Source organism: Bos taurus, chromosome 2, assembly GCF_002263795.3.
Source record: "Bos taurus isolate L1 Dominette 01449 registration number 42190680 breed Hereford chromosome 2, ARS-UCD2.0, whole genome shotgun sequence".
NCBI lineage: Eukaryota > Metazoa > Chordata > Mammalia > Artiodactyla > Bovidae > Bos > Bos taurus.
In genome coordinates, this window is record NC_037329.1 from 124,746,741 (window position 1) to 124,761,391 (window position 14,651).

The 14,651-nt window shown below is 42.9% G+C and overlaps 1 protein-coding gene and 1 non-coding gene across 6 annotated transcripts in view; one reads left to right on the top strand and one right to left on the bottom strand.

Annotated features, from left to right (window-relative positions):
- The first annotated feature begins 3,104 nt into the window (after nt 1–3,104).
- Nucleotides 3,105–3,211, top strand: LOC112443715 (U6 spliceosomal RNA). The gene has a single exon (XR_003032128.1). It is a non-coding gene; the product is annotated as a U6 spliceosomal RNA (small nuclear RNA).
- A 6,682-nt stretch (nt 3,212–9,893) lies between these two features.
- Nucleotides 9,894–14,651, bottom strand: part of GMEB1 (glucocorticoid modulatory element binding protein 1) — a 35,374-nt gene continuing 30,616 nt past the window's right edge. For 4 of the 5 annotated variants that reach the window (XM_024977088.2, XM_010802593.4, XM_010802592.4 and 1 more), the window contains exon 10: nt 9,894–13,228. In XM_024977088.2, the coding sequence (XP_024832856.1) occupies nt 12,528–13,228 (701 nt within the window). In that variant the 3' untranslated portion in view covers nt 9,894–12,527. 5 annotated transcript variants of the gene reach the window in all.

Genomic DNA, 14,651 nt, shown 5'->3' on the forward strand with positions numbered 1-14,651 from the left:
CCCAACCTGGGCCCCCTGCATTGAAAGCAGGTGCCATTTTCTAAAGCAGGTAATACTAGAGACAGGGAAAGATCATTAATTCACCTTTGGACATGCTGTGTTTCAGGAGAATCTAAAATATCAGATAGGAATATTCCATAGACAATTAAGAGGTTTGGGGCTTAGAGAGTAAAATCAAGCTAGGAATACAAATCTTGGAATCTCTGGTATGGGGATGTTAGTTAAACCCAAAAGAGCCCCTGAAATTTCCTCAGAAGAGCAAGAGGAGAGCAACAGGCCCAGTACCAAACTAGAGATGGAAGGGGAGAGACAGAGGAAATCATCTCCTTACTCAGAGTCTATTTCCAAGACTGTAAAATAGAGACATGGGGCTATTAATCTCAGAATAACTTCTGAGATTCCTTCTAGTTCAACCATTTTAGACCTCTGGAAGGTACAACCGAAGAAATTCTTCCGGATGTATGAAGGGGGCAGTGGGGATAAGAGAAAGAAAAGAAGCAGGCAAGGAGGGGACTTCCCTGGCGGTCCAGTGACTAAGGCTCAGCCTTCCACCTCAGGGGATACAGTTTAATCCCTGGTTCAGTTCAGTTCAGTCGCTCAGTCGTGTCCAACTCTTTGTGACCCCATGAACTGCAGCACGCCAGGCCTCTCTGTCCATCACCAACTCTCGGAGTTCACTCAAACTCACATCCATCGAGTCGGTGATGCCATCCAGCCATCTCATCCTCTGTCATCTCCTTCTCCTCCTGCCCCCAATCCCTCCCAGCATCAGGGTCTTTTCCAATGAGTCAACTCTTCGCATGAGGTGGCCAAAGTACTAGAGTTTCAGCTTTAGCATCATTCCTTCCAAAGAACACCCAAGACTGATCTCCTTTAGGATGGACTAGTTGGATATCCTTGCAGTCCAAGGGACCCTCAAGAGTCTTCTCCAACACCACAGTTCAAAAGCATCAATTCTTCGGTGCTCAGCTTTCTTCACAGTCCATCTCTCACATCCATACACGACTACTGGAAAAACCATAGCCTTGACTAGACGGACCTTTGTTGGCAAAGTAATGTCTCTGCTTTTGAATATGCTATCTAGGTTGGTCATAACTTTCCTTCCAAGGAGTAAGCGTCTTTTAATTTCATTTAAAACCCCTGCTTAGGACAGGTTTAATCCCTGGTTAGAACAGGTTCGATCCCTGGTTAGGACAGATTTTACGTGTAATCTCCAGAATTTTACTATGGGCTGGGCTGGGCCCTAGCACCCTTGCTCTTTTTCTCAAATGCTTCCAGACTTCAGGAACAGCAGACTTCATTGCCCACGTCACCCTCTTACTAAGGCAGGAATGGAACATTTATCCTTTGATAAATGTTTATATACTTCATACAACTGACAGTGTAAAACCCTATTTTTAAAGATTTCTACTGGTTCTCTGTAATCCACACAGTTTACCAAGCTTGTGACTCCCTGCTGCTGCTGCTGCTGCTGCTAAATTTCTTCAGTCATGTCCAACTCTGTGCGACCCCATAGATAGCAGCCCATGAGGCTCCCCTGTCCCTGGGATTCTCCAGGCAAGAACACTGGAGTGGGTTGCCATTTCCTTCTCCAATGCATGAAAGTGAAAAGTGAAAGTTAAGTCACTTAGTCGTGTCCGACTCCTAGAGACCCCATGGACTGCAGCCTACCAGGCTCCTCCATCCATGGGATTTTCCAGGCAAGAGTACTGGAGTAGGGTGCCATTGCCTTCTCCATGTGACTCCCTAGCCATGTATATTTCTCACCATACACTCTGAGCTCCAGCCACATTGTGTTTTTCTGAAACATACATTTTTTTCCTGGAACCTACAACTTTGCACATGCTGTTCTTTCTGCTCCATTGTCCTTGACATCTCCCCTCCCCAACTCACATTTGTCCTTCAAAACCGTGATCAATTAAGCCATATTTTTTCCCTTGAGCAGAACAAAGGTGCTCTCTTTGCCCACCCATAATATTGGTCACAGTTCCTTATGGTAACCTATTTTAGTGTATTAAAGTTATCTGTTTATATCAGCATTTTTCTTTTGGAAATCTTGGACTCAGTTGAAAATCTAATGAGAGTAATGAAACTTCTCAGAAAAATGCATATACAACCAAATTTTTACCTCCAATCTCATTATGTACTCTCTTTCCCAAGGATTGGGGTTCCCTGGTGGCTCAGATGGTAAAGAATCTGCCTGCAATGCAGGAGACCCAGGTTTCATCCCTTGTCAGGAAGATCCGTTGGAGAAGAGAATGGCTACCCATTTCAGTATTCTTCCCTGGAGAATTCCAGGGACTACTGGAATTCACTACCGAGCCACTAATGCTTTTGCTTTCACACTTTCCCCAAGTACATCCATTTCATCGACTGCAGGTTAAGAGAACCAACTATCAGCTTATATACTGCCTCTCCAATAAATCTATTACTGCTTATAGGACAAAGAACATTTTATTATTATCTTTATAATCCAGTGCTTGCTAAATAAATGTTTGTTGAATTAATTTCTCTCATTCATTTTCAAAATTCCCCCTAGTAATGTCAATCTCCATTTTATTAATGAAAACCTTGTGGGGCCAACCTTTGCATTCAAAAGTTAAATGTGAAGATTTAACTTGCATAATTGAATGTTAAGGAAAGGCACTGTGGAAATCCCAAGATAAATGGATGGTTGTCTTTTGACATGCAGATGTGTTTTATGACTTGCTGAATGAAGTTCTGAGAAGAGCAACATGAGAACAAAGCTAAAGGAAGAAAAGACCTACATCTGGGCCAAGTGGCCTAAGGACACTAGGAATCCACAAGGGCCCCTGTCGGGGATGTCATCAAGGGCAGAAAAGAACCAGAACCCAGAGAGAGCCAGCAGGAAAAGATCCTTGAAGTTTTCAACTCAGGGTCTAGAGGTGAAAGCCGAAAGTTTCATCAGTCCCCCAAGAAATGAGAAAGCTAATGATAATGTAATGAGCTTTTCATAAAGCTAAACTTATTCAGTGTAGAAGACTTATTTATTCTTAGATTGTTTTCCTCCTACTTTCGTGATGTGAAAATGACCTTTCTTCTCAAATGATGCCAGTAAAAATTAGCCATTTAAAAAATAGCCTTTGCTCACTTTGGCAGCACATATACTAAAATTGGAACACTACAGAGAAGATTAGCACGGCCCCTATGCAAGGATGACATGCAAATTCATGAAGTGTTCCATATTTTTATATGTATGGCTGAGTCCCTTCACTGTTTACCTGAAACTGGCACAATATCGTTAAGCAGTTATACCCCAATGCAAAATAAAAAGTTTAAGGTTTGGAAAAATAAAAAATATACACTAGATGTTGAAGATATAACAGTAAGCAAAAGAAAATAAGTCAATAAATTCATATCCTTATTTGGTAAAATATAGTGTATAGAACTCCGTACTGGTTCCTTTTCTTTTTTTTTCTTCATACTGTTTCCTAAGACTTTTTTTTTTTCAAACCTCTTTTATTGATCCACGGGATCTCAGAGTTTGAACAGCACTGTGCTAGGAAACAGCTTATAGTCTTAATCTTAAGACAATAGCCCAGAGGGAAAAATGAAGTATAAACAAGATTTCTAGAGATAGTTCCAAGAGAAAAATGAAGTTAGGGAGACCTAGGAAGGACTGGTTCAATTTTAAGTCTGTGCCAAGAAAAAATAGTGAAACTAATGAATGTGCCTCTAAACAATTTCACAGTGTTTTATAGTTAAATGCTTCCCTTTTGATCCTTGGGTGGCAGCTACAGAGTGTGAGAGGCAAAAATATGTCCACTTTGCTCAAAAAGTCTTATCAGAATGTCTTGGTCAATGGAAATGTTAACTTAACATTTCTGAAGCATAGTGGTTGCATTTTTGTTCCTGGAGCAGGGAAATACATTTTCACTGAGTTGGTAAAGACTTTACAATATTATAATGTTCTATGAAATTGGTTCCTCACCAACAAGGGATATGGGGTTGGGCTCTCAGTTCAGTTCAGTTGAGTCTTGTCCAACTCTTTGCAACCCCATGGACTGCATCACACCAGGTTTCCGTGTCCAACACCAACTCCTGGAACTTGATCAAACTCATGTCCATCGAGTCAGTGATGCCATCCAACCATCTCATCCTCTGTCGTCCCCTTCTTTTCCTGCCTTCAATTTTTCCCAGCATCAGGGTCTTTTCCACAGAGTCAGTTCTTTGCATCAGGTGGCTAAAGTATTAGAGTTTCAGCTTCAGCATCAGTCCTTCCAATGAATATTCAGGACTGATTTCCTTTAGGATGGACTGGTTTGATCTCCTTGCAGTGCAAGGGACTCTCAAGAGTCTTCTCCAACACCACAGTTCAAAAGCATCACTTTTTTCACATTCAGCTTTCTTTACGGTCCAATTCTCACATCCGTATATGACTAATGGAAAAACCATAGCTTTGACCAAAAGGACCTTTGTCAGCAAAGTAATGTCTCTGCTTTTTAATATGCTGTCTAGGTTGGTCATAGCTTTTCTTCCAAGGAGCAAGTGTCTTTTAATTGTGTGGTTGCAGTCACCATCTACAGTGATTTTGAAGCCCAAGAAAAGAAAGCCTGTCACTGTTTCCACTGTTTCCCTGTCTATTTGCCATGAAGTGATGTGTTGACTTTTAAGCCAGCCTTTTTTCACTTTCTTCTTTCACTTTAGTGAAAGCTCTTTAGTTCCTCTTCACTATCTGCCATAAGGATGGTGTCATCTGTGTATCTGGGGTTATTGATATTTTTCCCGACCATCTTGATTCCAGCTTGTGCCTCATCCAGCCTGGCATTCTGCATGATGCACTCTGCATATAGACCCAGGGTTCGATCCCTTGGTCGAGAAGATTCCCTGAAGTAGGAAATGGCACACTACTCCAGTATTCTTGCCAGGATATCCCATGGACAGAGAAGCCTTCCCTGAAGTAGGAAATGGCACACTACTCCAGTATTCTTGCCAGGATATCCCATGGACAGAGAAGCCTGGTGGGCTACAATCCATGGGGTTTCAAAGAGTCAGACACGACTGAGAAACAGCATGCACTCTGCATATAAGTTAAATAAGCAGGGTGATATATACAGCCTTGACGTACTCCCTTCTTGATTTGGAACGAGTCTGTTGTTCCATGTCCAGTTCTAACTGTTGCTTCTTGACCTGCATACACATTTCAGGAGGCAGGTAAGGTGGTCTGGTATTTCCATCTCTTTCAGAATTTTCCTCAGTTTGTTGTGATCTACACAGTCAAAGGCTTTGGTGTAATCAATGAAGCAGATGTTTTTCTGGAACTCTCTTGCTTTTTTGATGATCCAGCAGATGTTGGCAATTTGATCTCTGGTTCCTCTGCCTTTTCTAAATCCAGCTTGAACATCTGGACGTTCACAGTTCATGTATTATTGAAGCCTGGGTTGGAGAACTTTGAGCATTACTTTGATAGCATGTGAAATGAGTGCAATTGTGCAGTAGTTTGAGCATTCTTTGGCATTGCCTTTCTTTGGGATTGGAATGAAAACTGACCTTTTCCAGTCCTGTGGCCACTGCTGAGTTTTCCAAATTGGCTGGCATATTGAGTGTAGTACTTTAACAGCATCATCTTTTAGGATTTGAAAGAGCTCAACTGGAATTCCATCACCTCCACTAGCTTTGTTTGTAGTGATGCTTCCTAAGGTCCACTTGACTTCGCATCCCAGGATGTCTGGCTCTATGTAAGTGATCACACCATTGTGGTTATCTGGGTCATGAAGCTCTTTTTTGTACAGTTCTTCTGTGTATTCTTGCCATCTCTTCTTAATATCTTCTGCTTCTGTTAGGTCCATACAGTTTCTATTCTTTATTGTGCCCATCTTTGCATGAAATGTTCCCTTGGTATCTCTGATTTTCTGTGTCTTTCCCTGTCTATTGTTTTCCTCTATTTTTTTTTGCATTGATCTGTTAGGAAGGCTTTCTTATCTATTAGGCTTGCTAATCTTTGGAACTCTGCACTCAGATGGATATATCTTTTCTTTTCTCCTTTGCCTTTTGCTTCTCTTCTTTTCTCAGATAATTGTAAAGACCTCCTCAGACCATTTTGCCTTTTTGCATTTCTTTTCCTTGGAGATGGTTTTGATCACTGCCTCCTGTACAATGTCACGAACCTCCATCCATAGTTCTTCAGGCACTCTGTCTATCAGACCTAATCCCTTGAATCTATTTCTCACTTCCACTGTATAATCGTAAAGGGTTGGGCTCTATACAGTAGGGAACAAATGAAGGAGTTCTAATCAGGGACCATGACATCAGCATCACCTCAAACAGGACCATTAACAAAGTGATAAATCAGTACTGCCTGTGTCTGATGGACAGGATAGATGATTTGGGTTCTAAAATAATTTCTCAGGTAAGTTCCCTCCCCTCACAACTCCCTCTCCAGTACTTTTGAGAGATGGTGAACAGGACTGTAAGCAAAACAACCTTAAGGAGCAGCTAAACAAAATACATTATCCGTAGAACATCATCATGATAAAATAGTTAGTTGAAAGTTTTCCTTTTAGGTATTAAGGTTCTCTAGCACATTTGAAGACTCTGTTTAATAAATTTGATCCATATACAATGCTTCAAATGTATCTGTTGTTTAGAGTAGAATATAAATGTTAGTTTCCTCATTGTAAAATGATGTAAACAATGCTATTGACCACGCAGGACTGTAGTGAGGATCAAATGGATTAACAATGTAAAGTGCTTAGAACAATGCTTGGTACATAGTTATCCTTCCATAAGTATTGGCTATTATTGTTATTATTATTAATAATATTATTCATGCATCAAATATCTATCCAGCCTCTACTACATGCCAGGCACTGTTCCAGGGACTGCAGAACAGCAGTGACCAAGAGGTGAGAAAGGCCCCTGCTCTCATGGAGCTTCCATTCTGGTTGGGGGAGAAAAAAATACATGTATATCAGGTGATAGTAAAAGAAAGAAAAATAAAGCAGGGTAAAGGAAAGTGGGAAGCACAGTGCAGAAGGAAACTGCCACTCTTCATAGGGTGGGTAATCAAGGAAGTCCTCTCTGATAAGGGAACATGTGAACGGAGACTTGAAGGAAATGAGGTATTAATAATAAGCTCCGCAGCTACCTGGGGGGAAGAGTGTGCTTGAAACCATTGAATCAAAAAATAAGCTGCAAAAAATAAGTATTAATAGATTTGGGTTTGTAATAGGGAGTGACAGTGTCTGTTAAGTAGCCATGTTTCACCTAACACAGGCCTCAGTTCCAGTCTGGTGCTGCTGTGAGGAAATGTGGACCCAGTGTTGTCAGATCTTCTGGGCTTTGGTTTTTGTTGTTGCTGTTTTTTGAAGAAAAGTTTTATCCTAAATTTTTCATGTGAACTGTTCCTATGTTTGAAACCCTGTGTAGGCATAAATGGGGCTTCCCTGGCGGCTCAGATGGTAAAGAATCCGCCTGCGATGCAGGAGACCGGGTTCGATCCCTGGGTTGGGAAGATCCCCTGGAGGAGGAAGTGGCAACCCACTCCAGTATTCTTGCCTGGAGGATCCCATGGACAAAGCTCCTACATTAAAGTCCAATGAGGAACCCATCTTTCTTTCTGGATCACTACCCAGCCTCAGATTTATCTTTGTATGTGACCCAACGCTAATGTCCACGTGTTTTCAAACTAGAAAAATCGACCCACGTCATAAACCATAGTTATTAGCAAAGGCACATAGAAGCAAGAGAACCCAGGGTTAATTTCAAAGTAGAGTGTGGCCTACTTTAGGATGAGAGGGCTTCAGGAGTCTTCAGGTTGGGAGCCTCATAGACACAACAGAAACTTCAGGTAGTTATGAAGATGTAGTTAAGAATCATACTGGGCTGCAATAATTTATCCAGCAAACAGGCATGTCTTGGCCTGGGCTATGGACCATAGGTAGAGAATCGATCAGGTGTGAAAGATAGATTTTAGAATCTGTGTTCTGAGGAACTTCGAGCACAAGCATATCCCAAAGATGCCTCGATTCAGGTGATGACTAGAGTTAAGAAGGCTGTTCTAGAGTGAAGACTGAAATCTCTGGATGTACGGTGAGGTTTGGGTCTTGGGGTCTCCTTGGAAGGAAATGATTGTCTTGAGTTGTTGATAAGAAAGTTATTGCTAAGAAAGGCAGAGTTACTACATGGCAGGATTTGGGAACTAAGTCACACTGGTTTCTCCAAAGCAAGGAGGATGGTGCAGCATGGTGAGGATGTTCAAGGAAAGTAGAACCTTCTAGAGGGCGCGCGATTGCCTAGCTTGGGACTAAGAAAGGTGTTCCAGGTTGGCAAGGAAAACTAGAAATGACTCAACTAAGGCTATCTAAGAAGAGAATACCAGGGGCAGAGAGTGCTAGTCTAGCGGAACTGATCCTTTGTTTAGCGCATCAGCCTTGCTTATTATTGTAGTACATTACAGACTACACAAGAATTTCCCAGGGAAGAGGTATCCAAGGTGTGAGGGGTCTGTGATCAATTGTACTAGGTTGTTGACTGAAAAGGCAGGGGCTAGCTAACCTAGAATCTGATTTGTCTCAGAAAGGACTATTTCCTCAGGAGCATTACCCAAGTGAATCACAACTCATGCCTATTTTGAGAATTCAACCTTTTCTTTGTCCTTTCTGCCTCCTTGAGAGTTGTGGGCCAGTTATAACTCAATGAACTGCTGCTACTAAGTCGCTTCAGTCGTGTCCAACTCTGTGCGACCCCATAGACGGCAGCCCACCAGGCTCCCATCCCTGGGATTCTCCAGGCAAGAACACTGGAGTGGGTTGCCATTTCCTTCTCCAATGCATGAAAGTGAAAAGCAAAAGTGAAGTCACTCAGTCGTGTCTGACTCTTTGCGACCCCATGGACTGCAGCCTACCAGACTCCTCCATCCATGGGATTTTCCAGGCAAGAGTACTGGAGTGGGGAGCCATTCTCCAAACTCAATGAACTAGGAGTTCCATATTTTGTACTTGATTTCACTATCTTTATCATCAAATGTTACCAGTACTTCCCACCATGCAGACTTACCTTTAATGCTTTTCATGAAATAGGTTAAAATGCCACCACTAAACAGTCAATCCACCTGGGTTGAATGTTAAATTTGAGGGTATCTGGATTAATTCTGGTCTTCCTCCCCAAATATGGACAGAAGCATAAAAGAAACTTCACATGAAACAGCTTGAAATCCTAAATATTCAAGTCTATTGTTTCTTTTTTTAACTTTGGAATGGCAGGGAGTTTTGTTTTAATTGGGGGAGGGGACAGGGATGGAGCCTGGAAACTGAAAAGGGGAAGAGAACAGGCACGCACCAGACAGGGGCATGGCCAAGGTAAGACAGCTGAACAGTTGCTTCTGAGCCCTTTGTGAAAACCACACTGCGGGAATGTTTGGGGCATTTACCTTCTACCAGCTAAAGTCCAGTCCTGTACTGGATTCATCTGCTGGAAACTCTGAGAAGCTGATGAATGACTGGGCTTTCTCCAGTGAAGTGGTCTCAGGAGAGCCTATCTAAGCTGCTGACTCTGCCTAGCTCTGGAGGCAGAAGCAACAAGACAGCGGATTTTTTCCCCCTTCTTGTATACCTAAGTCCAACAACTTGAAAATGGAATCCAAAAAAGTAGCCAAAAATGGTCTGTCCTAAATCAGGTTAGGTATACATCTTCTCCAGGAAGTACTCCCATTATTTACTGATCTCTGCCTCCAAGCTGGGTTAGACGCTTGACCCTTTGTTCTCTCTTCTCCCAGCCAATAGCTCTGCCACTGCACTTATCCCACTGGATGATTAGTTTCAGTATCTCCCTAGAGAAAGGCTTAACCATTTTGTACCTTTGGTAGCCTTCTGAAATCCATGGACCAGCTCTCGGAACAATATTTATCAATGCGTGAAATAAAATACATAAGGTTACAAAGGAAACCAATTATATTGAAATACAGTTCTTAACTCCAGACAGTCTCTGGAGAATGAGTCCCTTGAGTGCATGGACTGAGCGAGCCTTCATCTCTGTACTGCGAGTGCCGAGCACAAAGCCTGGCACATAGGTGACACTTACAAACATTCACTTAGTGAGGGAACAGAAAGATAGATGGCTACTGGAAGCTCAGCCTGAGGAATGATTCACTGCAACTGCTTGTGCACACAGCAGTGCCTTGCATGTGTCTCACCCCATCTGAGCTCATTTAGACCAGGGCTACGAGGAAACCCACATTCAACAACAGGTACATAGCATTGAGCAATAACGACAGGCTATTGGAAGACCAGGAAAACAACATAGCTCATGTATTTCCACCAGGTGGAATATTCAGAGAGTGAAAAGAAACAGGCTCTGTCTTTAGGAGGCGATCTCTTGACTTAGGAAGCATGATGCTCACACTACTTTAAAACAGTACCAACATCTCTGAAATAAGAAAGGAACCTAAGCTAGCATGTAGGTGTTCTCTAGGGCTCCTCCTCTGTCCAGAGTTAAGCCTGTTGTCTCTGGCAAAGAGAAAAGTGTCCTTAAAAACCACATGAGGGATGACATGTGCCTTTCTAGGTTCAAGTAGTAGTTTTAGACTTAGGCAGAAATTTTGTTTATGTACCAAAAGAAAATCTAAAGAAGCAAGAAATAAAAGTCATTTTCCTCACTAAAGATATATTAAGGGCCAAAGCTTTGTTCTAAATTGATTGCTCTGTCTATTGACTATTCTGAAAAGAAAAACAAAACCCCGGACAATCTTAAAGCTGAAAATCAAAACTGCATGGGATTCAGAAATTTCACCCTTAAGCCTTTTAAGATTGACCCTTCCAAATCAGAGGGCTTCTCTAGCTATACACAGCTATCGGAGGGATGGCAGAACGCAGTTTTCACTTGCTTAACAACAGGGTTTCCAACATCCGTTGGAAGAAACATAGCTTCAGGTGGGTGCCTTCAAAAAAAAAGAAGGAAACTACAGGTCAAAGTTTTGTTTTTAATTAAAAAAAAAAAAAAGACCTCCCACTCCTAAGATGTGTGCTTTCTTTTTTGACCTACTTTTCCTTTAAATGGTCTGCAGTTTCCCTACATTTTTCCTAGTGCAGTAAACAATGCATTCTTTAGAAATAAAAACCAGGGTCCACTCTTGCCCCAAACACTGAAGATGGTCAAAGAGAAAGAATCACAGCACAGAAAATGGGCCCAGCTCCAAATATACAAAAACATTAAAAACAAGAACAAAACAAAATACCCCCTCCCCACCCAAAGACATTATGATTACATTCCTGGTACATTTCCTATAATATAATGCTGCAGACAATGCTTCTTTCCCAGGAAGTCCAGCTTGCTCAGGAGACATCTACTTGATAGGCTGGGGTGTTGAGTCCTCCCTGCCAAACCTAAGGGTCTTTTATGAGCTCAATATCTCACAGAAACATCTGTGGTATAAATGGTAGAAATGAATCTAAAAGGGGATGAAGGCAGGCAGCCACCTGTCACTGTTCTCTGAATCAGCCAAAAAGCTGAAGAGCGTGGGATCCAGGAGACAGATGCCATTAACCATTCAGGGATACAGGGGAAAACAAGAGGAAGCACCAAAAGAGTGGCTGCTTTTGGTTCCAAAGTCAAGAAAGGGCCCTGCAAAAAAGGGCAGTTGGTCTGGAAGAGGAAATCTCCTGCTCCTGGAGTCATGCAATAAAAATGATGGCCTTGGAGCCCCACCTGCCCAGAACAGCCACAGTCTAAGGACCAGAGCAATTTTATACCACACCACAGTTTGCAAATGAATGGACCTGGAGGGTAAGTGCTTTGACAGAGCGGCTGCAAGGTAAGCCTTAGCCCCAAAGCACAGCTGTGACATCTCTGGATTCTTATCTCTGCCAAGCTGCAGGTCCCTGACGCCACCTGCTTGGTGAAAATGTACCCTTCCGCTTAACACTGGCCTTGCCTCAAAACGGCACCCATGGTGGTAACCCTCAGAGACAGCAAGAGGCATTAGTAGCACTTCTGGAAGTAAGATAATTTCCTTGCCCCATCCTGGCCAAAGCACTTCCCTTTTTAAGCTTCTGCTAGTTTGTTATCTTCCCCTCTAAGCAGAGTCAACTCACTTTTGTTTGGGGGTTTTGCACTGGCCTCTGAGGGCTTGTTTCAGGATACAACATCAAGTATACTTTTGCATCCATGTGTGAGTGGGTTGCCTTCAGGGTCAGATCTGTGTTCCCTGGTTTGGTCAATGCACCTTATGAGACTAAAACCACATGTATACACAGAGAGACCAGCCTGGAAAGTGACTTCTGGAGAGGGTTTCGGGTTATCTTGATGCCTCCCCTCAAAGAAATAACTCTCTTGATGTAAGACGGTTAGGACATTGAATGACCTACTCTCAACTTCCAGAAGGGCAGCTTGTTTTGTCCATTTTTCAGAGAGGGGCTGGAAGGGACCCGACATGTTCAGTTACAACAATGAGATCTTGTTTTTTTAAAAAAAAAAAGGATCCTATGTGGAAATGAGTGGGACAATGATAAAAATAAACAAATAATTAAAATTCCAAACCAAAACATATCTCCTGGCCCCAAGACCCCCAGTTAATCTTCTAAGACCACAATCTCCACATTGTGGACTTGATGCTGGTGTTCTTCCATCTCAGCCACGACTTTCTCCTCAGTCCTCAGTTCGGTCTCCAAAATGACTGCTTTGCCCTCAGTATCCTCGGCCTCTGGGTCTGGGGCTGGGTCAATCTCAATGATGGTCTGCCCATCCTCTGAGGTGCTTTCAACTGCCTGGATGGCCGAGGTTAGGCCAGACTCCATGGCCACCAGCTCCACAGGGCTCACCATGGTGGTCATGTTGCCCAGGGTACTCCCATCCTGCATGGCGGTGGAGCTCAGCAGTGCCAAGCTAGACGAAGGGTGGATGGTCACTGTGTCTGGTGAGCTGCTCTTGGCTGAGGAGACCACTGTGGCATAACGGAAGAGCTGAGGGCCAGAAGGCAGTGTGTGGACAGTCACAGGACTGGAGCCCTGGCTGAGGGTGGCCACTGGAATATTGCCCATGGAAAATGACTGACCCACTGGTGTGATGGTGATGGGTGAGATGACCGTGAACTGAGGCTGGTGGACAGGAGGAGAAGGGCTCAGGACGGTGGTGGAGGCTGGCCGCTGGAGCCGGGGCCTTTTGGGAGGCTTAGGAGTGCTCACAGGCATCAGTACCACATTTTGAACTGTCTGGGATTTCAGCCTGTGATCCTGGGCTTGCTTCTTCTGTTCTTCCAACTGGCGTTCCAAGTCTATGGAAAAAAGACAGACTTTGTGTAGAGAGAAGCGTAATCTTGGGAACAGTAAACTAGGAGTGAGGAGACCTGGGGTCTTGTCCTGGTTTTGCTACTATTTAGTGACTTCACTTTCACTTTTCACTTTCATGAATTGGAGAAGGAAATGGCAACCCACTCCAGTGTTCTTGCCAGGAGAATCCCAGGGACCGGGAAGCCTGGTGGGCTGCCGTCTATGGGGTTGCACAGAGTCGGACACGACTGAAGCGACTTAGCAGCAGCAGCAGCAGCCTTAGGCAAGTCATGTTATCATTCTGAAGAAGGAACCAGACTGGATCTTTACAACTCCACCAGTTATTATATTTCATTGTGTGATTATAGGCAAGGTGATAATTCAGAATCTTGCCATACTGTGATCCTACTACAGCTCAACTCTAGAAGCTCCTGTGGCATTTTGCCACCTGTCACCAAAATGCAAACCGAAGAAGTCTCCATTTGGTCTAGTAGTTTATATATGCCCTGCCTACAGATGAAAATAATATCTGTACAATCCCTTTGCAGTTGCCATGGACCTACAAAGGAGCTACAATGGCCACTCTGAAAAACAGTGATTTCCAAACTGTCCTTCAAGACAGGATCACTTGCTGGTGACCCAGATGGCTTTAATCTACCATCAGCCCCAGAGAAGTCTACACAAAGTTACAAAGGAAGTCCCTAAGAATTACAATACTGAAGGAGGTCTTAGAGTTCTAACATATTCATTTTGACAGAGATCCAGAGAAGTAAAGCTATTTATTTAAGGTCACAGAACTTGGGCCAAAACAAAAGTCTTCTGATAGTCAATTTGGTGGCCTTCCCACCCCAATACACCTATCACTATCCCTCTCCCAAGGGTCTAATCCAACCTTGATGACTACTGGTGAGTCTGATTCTACAGCAGAACTTCTCTGCTGCTTAGCACCTGATATACATCCAATAAATAACCAGTTACACCCGAAGAGCACTATTCTTCCTGTGCGACACCAAGAGCAAGTCAATTCCCTGCTTGGAATAAAAGAGTGTGTATGTGCATGCATGTATACTAAGCCGCTAATTCGTAGGGATAAAGAACATAGTCAAAAATTTTACAACACTGTCTTTTAAAGGTTATAAGATACTACATTTTTTCCCCATCTTTGGTGGTAATCAAAGAAACGTGAACCTAAACAAGATATCAATTAAATGTATAGTTTTAAAAAAAGTTAAATCAGAGTGTATTATAAAAAACAACACCCAATGTTGGGAGCTCAAACTTGTGAACTAAATTGGTATAATCTACTCGGAAATTTGATAATAGGTCACAGAACTCCATAAACAAATATCAATACCATTTAGCCTCAAGCTTAGTCCTGTGAAGTAGCTTATTTCTTTATTTTTGGGGGGCCTCACGGCTTACAGGATC